Here is a 15,071-nt window from a genome sequence, read left to right on the forward strand (position 1 = left end):
TGATTATAGAGCCTCACTAGCTACCATTAGTCTCCTCTGTCAAGCAACCACTCAAGACATATTATCATTAACTTTTGATATTGATAAAATTTTGGCTTGACATCTCTGTCTCTCAAATTTCTCTTAAAATAATGTGTGTCCCTTCATTTATTTGCATGTTTTAACTGAAAATAGCTATGTGTGGGCAGAGTAAATATATTTACATATTAAAAATGACAGAGCCTCATCATGAGATTTGAATATTAATTTTACTTTTATAAATAACAAAACATGGAGCAAAATTTCAAACGAAAAAGTTTAAATCCATAGTTTTACTTTTATCTATCAGTTCTTTATACACATGCAAACTAAAGATTCTATATCTTCGTCCAAATGTTTGTATTGTAAATGCTCACTGAGTACCCACCACTGGTCTATTGATTCTGCTCTAAAGATTTCACTTTTCCCAATAAATTCTGTATTAGAAAAGGCAGTTATGGAACATCCAGCTTTAACTCCAAGAAGATCAATATCATTCCGATATTTCCAGTAGGAACTGAAATACGGGAAATTGATTCCACCTTCATTTAGATAAATACCCCATCCTCCTGAACAACTTGAGCTATCATATGCTACTCCACAGGCTGATTCAGGAATTTTTTCACAGTTTTGGAGTTTGCGATCTTTTAATCTGGGATCTTCTGTATTCATGTCAAAGCTAAAAGAATCCACATCCCGACAAAAAGCTTCAGTTAAATCATTTGCAGTAGCTCTATCTTTATCAAGTTTTAAAAGAAGGCTGTTACTCAAACTTTCCTCAATAGTCGGAGTTAAGTTATCTGCCAACCTAGAAGTAGTATTTTGCACAGTTTGATTATTATCAATGGATTTACTCTTTTCAGTTAAAGTTGTGTTTACTTCTTGTGGGATTGTATTATTTATTAAGAAGTTTACTGGATGTAGATTTGTTTCATTTTTTATAGAATCTAAAATCAATGGTGAAGGTTGAGTCTCATATGTAAAAGCAGTGCAATTAACATTTATGTAAATTTGACATTCTTGAGCTTTTTCATTATACTTCATATCTGGTTTGCATTTGCATGTTCCTGACATTTCATTTTCTACACAGATCATGTTAATGTCATAAATTGATTGACATACAGCAGTGTTCAGACAAGGGAAAAAATCAAAATTCATTAGATCAAAAGTCACAGGATCATATTCTGCGCTTTTTGAATGACATTTTCCATATTTTTTTTCAAAACCTGAGTTACATTCACAGAATCCCCATTCACAGTGAGCATCTGTTGGACATCCTCCAAGACATTGGTTTCTCTCATAGTAGGAGGAATAGTAATTGGTATCCGTCCCAATAGTATCACTTTCATAGCTTTCAAATCCTTTGGACTGCATCATATTCCTGTATGCTTGATACCTATGATACACACTGTATGTAGCCAAAGCGCCTCCTGCTCCCAATGCAGCTCCACCAACAAATCCAGCTGCTACCCCTAATCCTAATATTTTCTTAGAAAATCCTGGTTTCTGTCTATACTGGTCATCCTTACTAAAGCTTGTACCATAGTTTGTTCCATACCCAGGTTGTGTATATCTGGGCCTACTGCTTATGCTTGGTTTTATTTGGCCAACTCCTGGAACACTTGTGGCCCATTTTTGCTTTGGATATGAATTACTGGGAATACCGTTACCTAATTAAGAGGAAACTCTATTTTTAAATATTTTCATACATTTTTCTAAGAAAGTTTTAACACTAATGGTTTAGGTTTTAATTATTTTTTCAAAAGTATAAATTATCTAAAGAAACTAATGGCAATTTCTATTTACAAAGTTTAAATTATTTAAGCTGCTAAAATTTGATATAAAAATAATATTGTTCTTCCCTGAGCTGCTTCGCAACCAAGTAACACTTGATCTGTGAGTACCTCCACTTGAGTAGCCTCTTCCTCCAAATATGCCTCCACCTCTACTACCACTTGACCTGCGAAAACTTCCACTAAATCTGCCTCCACCTCTTCCTCCTCTCCCACCTCCAACTCTGCCTCCACCACCCTTCCCTTCTACCAGTACAAAAGCAAGAAAAAGAAGGATGTGTATCCTCATCCTTGCACTTAAGTCAACTACTAATGTCAGTTCAGATGAGACAAACATTAAGCATCTAATTTTGAAGTGACCAAAGGTCAGAGTCTATCATATTTATTAAAAATGTGAATTTTGTTCAGAAACCCCAGCAAGTTCTGTATACTCAAAGCTCTTTATTACTATTTTGAAAATTACATGGGTAAAGTATAGCCATGGTAAATGCAACTACATTATAAATGATCTAACTTTCCTTAAATAGATTACAAAATTGATGGGTTTGCATTTGAAAAATGGATCTATTGTACACGCCATTCCACATCATAATGAATTGCTGAAGGAGCTCACATATGAAAAAAGAAGCAATATCTATTAAAGGCCCGCTTACAAAGTTTTTGAAATATTTATGGCTCTAAATATAAAATTACAAGCATACTAATTTTTAAGTTTAATGCAAACATGGTGACAGAGTTCAGAATAAGTCTCCAACAACATTTACATTAATTTTAATGAATCATTAAGTTACATTGATCAGAAACCTTTTCTGGAAATTCAACAATGTTTATGCTTGTCTGTTTGTTTGGATGGCAGTATATCTTTATCAAATAAACAGAACTGATTTGGCCCAAAACATGACCCCAGGGAAAATTTATGGACTGTCAAAGATGAAAGACTTTGTCCCAAAAAATGTCTGTAATTAATAGTTTTAATTTTTCAATTATTACAGAAAAATCCGTAATTTGAGAAGGATTAAAAATTGTGAATTTTAGAGAAACAGTTAGCAGAAATGTAATCATTGTAGGCTTATATGAGGCCTTGTGAAATGAATACATTTCTTTATTTTTTAATGTGGTAATACAAGATTCATTTAAACTTAATAAAACCCGCTTTAACTGTTGAAGCAGTTTTAAGCAATTATAAAAAAGATTGAATTAAAAAGATACTACTATTTCTGTCTTAGATTATAATAAGTTGTCTTCCAGAACTAATAATTTAAAGAGTTCATTTTATATTTAGTTTTTTAATTCCTAGCAAATAAATCAAAGCTTCAAGATAATATTAAGTTTTCCTCCAATAAATATCTATCTAACTCCCTATATCTTTAAAAATCTTTATTTCAAATAAAGATTTAACCATTCGTGAAAATCATCTCATTAAACTCCAGTTTGAACCAGAATACTATGTGTTCCAAGGTTCCAAGATTAACAAGAAAAGGTTAGATTAAGATTGTTAAGATCAATAAATCATCTGTTATTGAGGGCGATTCGTCAAATTCAAAGCTAAAACTTGAGAATGAACAATCCTCGAAAACCATGTAACTTTGGCTTAGGTTTATTAACAGCAATGGTTTGAATCATGGGACACCAAACAATAGGGTTGTATATAGAGCATAGAAAATTAAGTGGACTTATATTTGCCATCTAAGTAGTTACTACTTGTTATGTTTATTATTATTTGAATATGAGATCTGATAAAGTGCGTCCACATTAACCCTGTAGCTGCAGATCACAAAATCATGCACCTACCACACGGCCTATCACATGGCTGATCTAAGGTCAACACAGATCAGTTCAACCTATGCCTTGGTTGTATGAAGTATTCTTCTCGCAGTTTTAAAGAAAATTAAAGTAAACCCGTCCCCAATTGTAAAAATAAACTTTAGAACTTTTTCAATCAATAACTGTGACATAATTTTACTGATATTCCTAATACTACACCTATGGAGTCTCTTCCTCCGATTATGCATCTACCTCTAATACCACCTCTACCACCAGATCTACCTCACCTCCTCTTCCACCACTCCCACCTCACCTCCACCTCCACCTCCACCTCTGCCTCCTCCTCCAGGATATGTGTCCTCATCCTTGCACTGGCGTTAACGGTATCTACTGTTAACAGTCGAGTTCTTACAAACATGACACAACTAACTTTATGGGAATTAAAGGTTATGTTTCATTTGTATTCTTTAATAACTCAGCATGGGAGCCAGAGGCTATTCTTGGCTTCACATTAAAAAACCCCAAAACAATCTGAACCAAAAATACAAGCATATATGAGTCAAATTTAATATTTAAAATTTTTTTTTGCTACAAAATTCCGAACTAAAGGTCTGAAGCCAAAAAGTGTTTCCAGTATTTCTGGACATTAATCTCGGTGTAACAGGGTTAAAGATTTTACAGCAGTATACTGGAAATTGAATTTTATGTAAAAACAGTGTCACACAGCACATTCACACATTCAATATTGTGTATTAAGTAATATTAAGTATTATATCATTTTTAGCCAAACTACAATAAGATACTTTATAATTATGTTCATCATATTTTGATTAAATTTTATACTTTTTACAAATTGAAGTATATTAAACCCTTTGACAACAGCAAGGGGGGAGGGAAGGTGGTGATTTTAAGAATATACACCCTTAGCCTCAACTTTAAAACTTTTTGTGTCACTTGACTTGAAGAAAATTTAAGCGTAATTTCAAGGTAACTTTCCATTCTTAGATAGAAATACCCTATTTCAATGGTTCCATTTAAACCTTAGACTGATCATTAAGGCCAGATGTTCAAGAATCAATTAAAAAATTTACATTGAATGGATTCTAAGCTAATAGAATTTCAAAAGTATCTAAAATCTAAAACATAAATAAAAAAAAGAATTTTGCTCAATCAAAAAAAAGAACTAGAAGATTCCGGTTTCAGAGAGCCTACAGTTGCAAACCTATAAAGAAAGAAAAGGTAGAATAATCTAAAATGGAAAGTGGAGTTATAGCAAGAAACCAAATCCAACCAGATATTGTATTTAATAGACAGCATTTTATTATTTTGCTTGTCATCATTTCTTCCTTTATTTTTTTTCTTCTGTTGACTGTCCCCTTTCTGATAATTTTGAAAAAAAAAACTAATTTGGTTAAACCATTTTTTTAAGACACTCACTAAGGTTGTTTGTAATTGTATTGTCACCATTAAATAGTGGTCAGACCCTCAGTGCTTTCTCCACCTCGTTTGAGGGGTTAATCCTATTCCTTTTGCTTCTTCATGGACACTAACCCCATTTGGGTTCTAGTCTTGCAAACCTTATTTTCCACTCCCTCCTGTGTCTAAGCCTTGTGGCCTGAGTTTTAGAAATAGATTTTAAAGGCAAGTAAAATTTTCCAGGCGTTAAAAGCATTCCACGCATTGAAAACATGATTTCTGTATGGAATCTTTTAACAGACAGACTCTGAATTCACTATACATGAGGTGACTTATCATCTTATTATCTTATTATCTTATCGTCATCACTTTCTGTCAGGCCTATAGCCAATACAAAAGAGCTAATAAGCTGTCATGCTTATAGGCTGGACAGCTTGCAATCCGACCTTAGCTCCGGGTCCATATGAGCTACTGAAGGGGTTGCATCTATAGAACTATCCCAATCTGAGCTTAGCTCCAGGTCTGTATTAGAACTGAAGGGGTTACATCAATGGACCTATGCTTATTCCGAGCTATTGAGCTCACACAGGTTACAGTGTGTTTTAGTGTGTTCTAAATTTGACTGACTCAGTTTTTCCTCATTTCATTTACCTGGAATGCTGACTCATTACAGCTGATCCAACTGTTTTTAATCAGAAAGGAAGGAAAGGGGCTCGGAGGGTGTAGGTTTCTGTAGTTGTACTTTGAGTTCCACGTCCAAATCATGGTTATGTATAGTGGTCTTAAAAATGGAGCCCACATTATTTGTACACTGAGAAATCAATTCCAAATGCTGTTTTTGACAAGAGAGGAGTTGGAAATTTGGAGTAGGTAGGAAGTCAGGTTATTTAGAGACTCCCATAAAGGAACCATGTACTCTTTCTGAGTTCAGTGGCATTTTATGTTACTCATTGGTGTTGCATTGCATGTAGATAAATGGAGAGTTGCAGCTATTGTATTTCAGAATACGGCCTCATCTACAGCAATCTTTTCCATGCAGCCGGCCGGCAGAGTATATACCGCTATCATAGTGTTTCCATTCCGCTATATTTCCATTTTCCTTGTTTCTGGCAAGAGGGAGGGGGAAGAGAAGCATAGAGATACCTATCCTTCGAATCTGCACTATTATTTCATTTTTTCCAAGTAGGGTGCACTGCCATGCCTTATTCTACACAAGGTAAACAGCTGGGAGGAGATAATTCCTAACCACTTACAATGAACCTTAATCAGCTGAGGGAGGGAACCCCCAGACGCTATGAGACTGTGCTACGTCAAAAAAAATGTTGACATTTTTCATTACACATAAAAACCAAGATTTAAAAAAAGCTGTTCTGTATGCTGGAGGCTCGTTCACTGCATAGTGGAGGTATGGTTTGCAAAGCGAAGGCTTGGTCTGCATAGTGGAGGCTCGGTCTGCCTAGCAAATCTGGGAGGCTCGTGTCTGCATAATGGCATCCAGGGGTTCCCTCCCTCATCAGCTAGCTTAAAAATTGGATTGGAGACGTGAATCAGACATGCCAATCTACAAATTGATAGTCAGGTGAAATTATGCTTGCAGTTCCTTTAAATCTTTAAATCTGAATTCTTAAAATTTATCCATCTATTCTGCCTGTAATTTAATTGCTGATCTATCCAGGTCATTCTTTCTGTCTTATTGCAGAAATCCTGAAGATAAAAAATTTAAAAACAATTTTATCATAGTATTCTTAACATTTTAGACAATATTTTAGCAGATTGGACACCTACAATTTTCACTGTAATCTTAATTTTCAGTCACAATTGTTGTATATAATGTACTGGCTCGACTTTACACTGGTGGGTAGGGCTGGGCACGTGCCAACTTTTTCAAGCCGTTTCGTTAAATGTTATAAGTTCCTACCGTTTTTAAATAAAATATCAGTTAGTCGTTAGTATTAGGGTAAGAATGAAACTATGTCTCATTAACGATATTTTCTGTTTTTTAAAAGTTACCGTTAGTTTCAATTTTATGAATGTCGTTAACGGAAAATTTTCAAATCTATTACAGAATTAACAATGTTAACGGTTATAAAAAAAGATACAAAACCGTTAACGACCAGTATTAACGGCGTTAACCGCTGAAAAAAACTTATTGCAATTTTAAGCAGAAAACAAAATAAATTCACTGTTTTTAACAAAAAAAAACGTTTCGTTTTCGTTTTCAACTGTTTCGTTAACGGAACTTTGCCCAGCCCTACTAGAGGGTAGTCCAGACTGGACGGTACAAACAAACGCATATACAGTTATACATGATGTATCTACCTGCTCGTATCATTAGGTGGATAGTTCTGGGGTAGCAGAACGGCTCGATAAACAAAAGATTTTAAGGGAAAACAAGTATTATAGAGAATAATTTTAGGATATATTTGAGTAAGCGTAAGTTTACTTGGATAAAACGACAAAACATGATGATCAAGGATTTTTTGTGTATCCGGCACTATCAAAATTACGAAATTACAATAATTTTAATATAATTATACTATTTGAAGAAAAGTGGCACGCTTCATATACAACATGTATTATGCATCACTCGACCTACGTACATCCGCTATACTACACTTCTGACCTACTCGTATTTGGTTTTACAGCTGCTAGTTAGACATACGTCACCGCAGCTTCCGACCTCTAGTCTGTGCTAGCCGCAGTGCTCAGTCCAGAAATTGTAAAATAATACTAAAGGAATTGAGTCTTTATCACAAACTTAAATTCTATAATCCCTATATCTTTGCAACCTGAAGGTGTAAAACTATGATATTTCAAACTTAGATTATTTATAGGAATATACCGATAAAGATAAGGAAAAGATAAAGGAATTAGAAAACCAGAGTTTGAGGCAAAGACTCAATTCCTTTACAACTGTCGTAAGTAGGACATAGCATGTCCCGTACAGACGAGTGAGATGATGTAAATATGGCAAGTTTTGAAATTTGAACGGGGTGGATATACCTTAGGATAATCTGATGGGATGAAAACGATCTTTGTCTAAACATAAAAAAAACATATTTATTTTTTCTCTTTAGTGTAAAAAAATTGTGAAGAAACTGTTAGCGAAAATTCTTTTTACATCATGACTCGTAGTTAAAAAATACCAAATTTTCATAATTCCATGAAATTTTAAAAATGTTATGCGATTCAACTCCATTCATTTGTTTTTATTTTTTACTAAAGGACTTACTCAAAGCTCAAGATTTTTAAATAAGAAAGAGAGGGTAACTTAATATAAAGTACTATATAAAATAAAATCCTATATATATATATAATATAAAGTACTATATAAAATAAAATCCTATATATATATAATATAAAGGCTTCGAAATTATGCTAAATCAACACAGCCATGAATGTACACCTAACACCCCTATCTCTTTTTTACATAAGGGACTGTAAACTTTGATGAACTGTTCAATAGATCAATTAACAATAACAGATAGGACATTATAGATGTCGTCTTTTCAAGATTTATGGGTTTTTCGTTCACAATAACCCTGAGACAGAAGCCCAAAGGAGTTTCGCGCAGCGTTGAATTGCTTAAGTTTTTTTCTGTTTGTTCACCATGAACATTGAACGTTCTAATGTGAAAGTCTTTTAGACGTATGCCAAGCATTCTTTTAAAACATTAAACAAACCAGGTCCGGTCTTAATAGTCGTTAGTTAAACTGTAATATGTTTGTTTCCTTTTGCTGATGAGCATATTCTACAAGTAGTGGATCCACCCAACCAGCCAGTACTATAGTTCCAATCTTATTCCAATACAATCTTAAACAAAGAAAATTTGAGTTTGTGACAAAAACGCAATTCTTTGGTCAGTTTTAAAAACAAATTTAAAATTTTTTAAATATAGTTAGGTTTTTTTTTGTTTAGCGCAAATATATAATTAAAATGCAGCTAATTTTAAGACAGTCATAATCAGAAAGACCCGGAATTTATTAACAGTTTACATATATATCTCTGGCAATCTTAAAAGTTAAAAAATGGTAGGACTAGGGCTATTTGTGATTATCGTTTCATCAATCATATTTGTAAAATCAAATTGTAAATTTGTCTGATTAATTGTAAATTTGTCTGATTAATTGTAAATTCGTCTGATTAAATGTAAATTTGTTTGATTAATTGTAAATTTGTCTGAATAATTGTAAATTTGTCTGATTAATTGTAAATTTGTCTGATTAATTGAAAATTTGTCTGATTAACTGTAAATTTGTCTGTTTAATTGTAAATTTGTCTGCTTAATTGTAAATTTGTCTGATTAATTGTAAATTTGTCTGATTAATTGAAAATTTGTCTGATTAACTGTAAATTTGTCTGATTAATTGTAAATTTGTCTGATTAATTGTAAATTTGTCTAATTAATTGTAAATTTGTCTGATTAATTGTAAATTTGTCTGATTAATTGTAAATTTGTCTGATTAATTGTAAGTTTGTCTGATTAATTGAAAATTTGTCTGATTAACTGTAAATTTGTCTGATTAATTGTAAGTTTGTCTGATTAATTGTAAATTTGTCTGATTAATTGTGAATTTGTCTGATTAATTGTAAATTAATCCCGAATCTTTCTGATTAGGACTGTAGTATGTAGGATACCAATGAAAAAATTAGCTACAAAGTATGAAAATTTTATGACGATCTGAAACTGTTTAAATATCAAACTAAAGATTTAGTTTTGGTTTCTGCCTCTAGATTTGAATCAGACTTGTAATGGCATAGAATTATATATGAAATTATATATGAAATCAAGATGATTAATTTACTAAACTTACTTTCTCCAGGTAGAGTTGTCGGTTTGAAGGAGAAATATGAATCCACTTTTAACCTCTGCAGCGTTAAAAGTAGCATTGTTTACGTACGTAACTTCAGAAGTAGCATTATCTTCTTCCGATAAGTCATCAGTAGCAATATCAACCTCAAACCCTGTAGATGTAGCAGTATAAATTTCTTTCCCATTTTGAAAATCTGCATTCTGATCAGATCTTTCCGACAATACACGGACTGCAGGAACAAAGAGTATTTTCTTCAAACATCATTCATTTGCAAATTTTTCTAATTGCTGCAGCTGTAACGAAAAAGAAATTCAAAATGAAAAGATTATTTTGAATTGGACCCATAAACTGTAAAATACACTATCAGACTCAAGTCATTACAGTGAAAAGACCAATAGACATGACTTACAGAAATTGCTTAAGGTCGTCATCTTAGTCCACAGTTTTAAACAGTAAAAGAACTAGGGGGGAGATGAACTATGTTCTTTGTAGGAGGAGGTTTGTGTAATTAACGATTTATTTTTTCTTAATTAGTCTTAACTACGTGAATGAGATTTATGAAGAAAGTAGTAAGTAGTAATTAACACGTAATTACTGTTCTCTCTTGGACCATATATGGTTTATTCCTCTCAAATAGGCTGATCATAACTAATCATATATTTATATACTTCATGTAAATTTTTGATCAGATTAAGTGAACTGTGAGCGTAATTTAAAGTGACTGATCATCGAGGCCTGTTTATTTCTGAAAAAGTGTTCGAATTTCTAATAAACGGGAGTACAGAGTGAACTCAAGACAGCTGTCCTTATACGCACACCAAAAGAACCGATTATTCCATGCCCCAGGCTATTTTCAGGAAAAGAATGTATATATCTTTAATTTCTACGATTTCTAGAAAGTTCAAATTTAATACGTCTTAAATATAAAACAGCTTGGTATATACATCAAGAGTTAACTATTACTGGCGTTTCTGTAGTAAGGAGTAAAAGTAAAAGGTTGCAATTTTTCAAGGCCAGCTCATTGAAAAAGTTAGACCTCTAATCTTACTGGCTTGGATGCTAGGAAGGCTTTTAAAAAATTCCCAAGAAAATAATAAGATATGACACATGTTTCTAAATCCATTTTTTTAGATCCGAAGTTTTTGTCGCAAAAAATGTCAAGGGATACCTTAGATTTTTGTTTTAAACAAACAGGATTTTCGACTGTCTTTTACCCTACCTCAGGCATTAATAAAGAAAAAACAACTTTTAATTACTTTTCCTTATAAGTCAAAAAATGTCAAGGTCGAAAATGAGAGTGCTAGGGCCAAAAAACTAGCAATAGTGGGCAGTGTCAAACGCCCCCCCCCCAAACCTGTTTGGGAAAATTTAAAAACAAGAACGTCCCTCATTACTTATATTAGGTAGATACCCTTTCATGATTATTGACATGAACCCAAGGTACTAATGCAAGGAAAGTTATTTCAGAGGTGTACGCATTTTTTGTACTGCAGTGTAAGCTGTCTTTGGTTGGAAAAGTAAACACAAGACGGATGTCAGAGCATGACATGGAATCAGTTTTCACAAAAATAATCTATGAAATATTCTGGTCTTAGGAAACTATTATGTGAATTATCAAAATTATCAAAATTAAATACTTTTAACCTCCTCGGAAACTAGACGAACACTGATGCATCTATTCTTGTTTACAAATTCCGCCCAGAGAAAACTGGTTTCAATATGTACACAGAGTATACACCTAACCAAAATACCCAACCAAAATTAGTCACGAAACTACAAAAAAATTCTCTTTTCCTAAAAGAAAAAAGAGTAATTTTGTATTCATGTTGAGCTTAGAGAGCAAATGAATCAGTAGGACTGCAAGGATCAATCATGGGTCTGCATTGGAATAAATATATAATAAACATGCTTTCAGAGATAAGATATTATCTGGTTCAACCAAAGAGAATAGATAAATATAGAGTGGAATTGAATCAAAAAAAGTGTAAACCCGCCATTTTGTTTTATTGTTTCTATACTACAGGTGTACTTTACACATTTGTACTAAATAACCGCCCTGGAATATCTTTTTATAGAAAAAATGTTCTTGAAATTATTTAATTTTCTCTAAACCATATCCATAGAGAATAGAATATATAGAGAGGAATTAAAAGAATCTCTCGGTATGAATTTTTTCAGTCCCTTTCAGCCTGAAAGGGAGTTCAAAGTGTACAAATCATTTAAATGTTCACAAATTATATGCAGTAGAGTACATTAATACAGTATGTTCCCTAGACTATCCATTTCAATTTCGAATTTTTTAAACTGTTAAATAAACTTTATAATGAATTAGGTGAATAAAAACATCATTTGATTTATAGTTATAGCGGAAAATCATCGTTTGTAAAGTGGAAGGCATAGAGTCTATGTGAAATGATCATTGGTCAATTATGAAACCAGCCTATTTCATAATTTGGTTTTCTTTTAACAATAATTTTAGATTTTCTATAAAATGATGTTCCAGGGCCCAACAGGTTATATAGCATAAATATGTGTATTATTGTGATGTACTGCGTATAATTTGTTAACATTTACATGAATTGAACACTTTGATCTCCTTTCAAAAGGACTGAACAAATTCATACGGAAGGATTTCTTATTTCCCTTCTATATTAATCTCTGTTCTGTGGGTTCAACTCTATTTATATACAGAAACAGGGTGTCACTGTCCGAGTTAACAAAATTAATCGTGAACCTTAAAAAATCCGAAAAAAATAATTGGGTTTCGGTTTCAATATTTATATATATATATATAGTCATAACCATACAACTTTGAAATAGGAAGACGACTTTCTATTCCACTGTTTTCTGGTTATCACTGTATACAAAGTAGGAATCTCAGTTTGTATGTCCGATCATGACTCATGAACCCCTTAACACTTTATAACTCGCCTCCCTTCAACCAGTAGGGTTCTAAAAAGTTAATATATCGTAAAAAAAAATTTTTTTTACCAAAGCTTTAAAAAATCTTCTTTGTTTATGTAGATGCTTTATCTCTAAAAAGTACTATTTATGAAGTATTCAATTAAATAAAAATTTTATATCAATTCTATTTTATTTATTTCAGAAATTTTAACAAAACCATCAACACAGTTATATGTAATTATTTACTGAATACACATTCAATGTAATGAGATCTAAATACAACAATATAAAATGCAACTTAAACGGCATTTTCGTCATAAATGCAAATCTAAACAATTCAATGACTAAAAAATAAAAAAGCTCAAGATTTTAGACAATTTCATTAAAAAGATGAAAAGTAAATATATTAATAACATATCTCATTATTTTTCAACGATTACATAAAAAGGAACAAAAAAGATTAATATTGTTTTATGTATCTAGTTATTTCTTCAGCTTAAAAAATAAATAAAAGTTGAATTCTAAACTAAATAGTTTAATAAATTTAATATAGAGTATTGACGGTTAAAGGGAATGTAAGGATAATTTGAACGGTACCCTTGCATCCCTTAATCTGATCCAAAATGTGGAAGAAAACGTCGTTTTTCTGACGCAACGAGTGTTCAGATATTTCACTCATGCTTTTTATAAGCAAGAAATGCGCAGTCACTTCCACAAAGAAACCGCAAATGAAATTAGACATTTTTTATGAACAAAAACCTGAATATCTAATTAAAAGTTGAAAATAAAAAGCTTTCAATGGTACAAACGTCTGGAATAGAACATTATTATCTTTGCATAGAGGGTCACTTTAAATTACGCTTACAGTCCCTTTAAATTTAGTATTACAAATTCACGGACAACGAATTAATTGCGCACAATTATAAAGAAAATACAAAATAAATATTATAAAAAGTTAAGACTAGGATGAGATTCTATGGCAATAAGATTAGTATAAATACAAAAAACATGAAAGAAGAAATATTTAATATCTAAAACAATAAGAATCTTGAAAACCATGGATTGTGAACATATACATAACATTTCATTTCATTTCATATTAAACTTAATTTCAGGCTCTTCCATCACGAAACAAAAATGTTAAATTTAGAAGTTTAATAAAGCTTTTCTACCTTTAAACTCTTATTGTTAATTCAGAGTTGACGGCGTACACAGGGATAACCAACAAGCAATCAAAATGATTGGAGTCTTCAATCCTTCTTTCAACCCGTGTCACAGCTGAGAATTTAGTTTTTTTTTAACTGTTTAAATGAAATATGTTTATCAGTAAAAACATAAAAACAAATTTAACAAATATTTCACGGCCAGAGCAAGTTATAAGAGAAATATAAATTAGGATTTACGAAAATTCTTTCACTGTTTGTTGGTTATCAAAATACAGTATTGACGAGTTTTTACTTATCAGACCTTCCCTCAGGATTGCGGGGCCGCTATAATTTCTAATTTCACATTTAATTACAGGTTTCGATAATTCCTTACTTGGATAATTGCCATCTAAATGAGGTTTACTGAATTTTATACGTTTAGATAGCGAATAAACTGAAACACATTTTTTCAGAGACATCCTGTACAATACATAAGTTTATATTTCCTGTTACCATTATCGCATCAAATGCCATCAAACATTAAAAAACTAAAAAACCAAAAATATTTTTCGTTTAATCACACAGTTCCTCTTGTTTGTGATTTTGCGTTGAATGACTGATTGAAACTTTATTTCTGCAACAAACAGCGGCATTCGAACGGAATGTTATGATTTATGAAAACTCGTCAATACCACACGCTTTTTTGGACTAAACTGCATTCTACCTTCAGTACATAACGACTAGAGAACCTATTTTCTGAGACGATTAATACAAACTTTAAATTGGGAAGACAAAACAAAATATCAATATTTAATTGATCTCGGTAAACTAAAAACCGAATTTGCAAATAGATGTCTAAATGCAATCAAAAACTGATCTTTATAGGTACCTGTAAACAAACTTTTTATAACGAATTTTGAATTATGAAACCCAATTTTTGATAGCGATAATGAATTGAAGTTGATTTAATTTCTATAATATGTTAACATTATTAATTCTTAACATATTCAGTCTTTAGATTTATCGAATGCTACCACACTCGGAACTAAATTTGTCTAGAACGTTTTTTTTCTTCAAAAGATATAGATCCAATTAAATTGTTGTTACAATTTATTTAGAAGTATTTTCCATTGTATATTTATTGCAAATTAAACTCATGAATGTAAATTTGCTAGATCAAAGTATTTCAAGGTTATCCAAAGTATTCGAGTGGAGTA

At 32.0% G+C, this 15,071-nt stretch overlaps 2 protein-coding genes across 2 annotated transcripts in view; both read right to left on the reverse strand.

The window, feature by feature from the left end:
* Nucleotides 1-10,058, reverse strand: part of LOC111701120 (di-N-acetylchitobiase) — a 31,273-nt gene extending 21,215 nt beyond the window's left edge. Inside the window, exons 1-3 of the mRNA XM_023472278.1 lie at nucleotides 9,806-10,058; nucleotides 8,723-8,804; nucleotides 7,995-8,030 (exon numbers count right to left, since the gene is read on the reverse strand). The gene's annotated coding sequence lies outside the window, so the exon portion shown is untranslated. The remainder of the gene's footprint in view (nucleotides 1-7,994; nucleotides 8,031-8,722; nucleotides 8,805-9,805) is intronic.
* LOC111701119 (uncharacterized) lies at nucleotides 180-2,107 on the reverse strand. Its single transcript, XM_023472277.1, has 2 exons — nucleotides 1,881-2,107; nucleotides 180-1,688 (listed from the first exon to the last, which is right to left on the reverse strand). The coding sequence occupies exons 1-2, from the start codon at nucleotides 2,098-2,100 to the stop codon at nucleotides 325-327; spliced, it is 1,584 nt and encodes a 527-aa protein (XP_023328045.1). The 5' UTR covers nucleotides 2,101-2,107; the 3' UTR covers nucleotides 180-324.
* Nucleotides 10,059-15,071: the final 5,013 nt, after the last annotated feature.

Source organism: Eurytemora carolleeae, unplaced genomic scaffold, assembly GCF_000591075.1.
Source record: "Eurytemora carolleeae unplaced genomic scaffold, Eaff_2.0 scaffold216, whole genome shotgun sequence".
Taxonomy (NCBI): Eukaryota; Metazoa; Arthropoda; class Copepoda; order Calanoida; family Temoridae; genus Eurytemora; species Eurytemora carolleeae.

Bases quoted from the DNA above. Each gene is read 5' to 3' on its own strand.
- LOC111701119 (XM_023472277.1), bottom strand. From the start codon at position 2,100: ATGAGGATACACATCCTTCTTTTTCTTGCTTTTGTACTGGTAGAAGGG. The intron at 1,689-1,880 runs GGAAGAACAATA...CCTCTTAATTAG, and splicing joins TTGGTTGCGAAGCAGCTCAG to GTAACGGTATTCCCAGTAAT.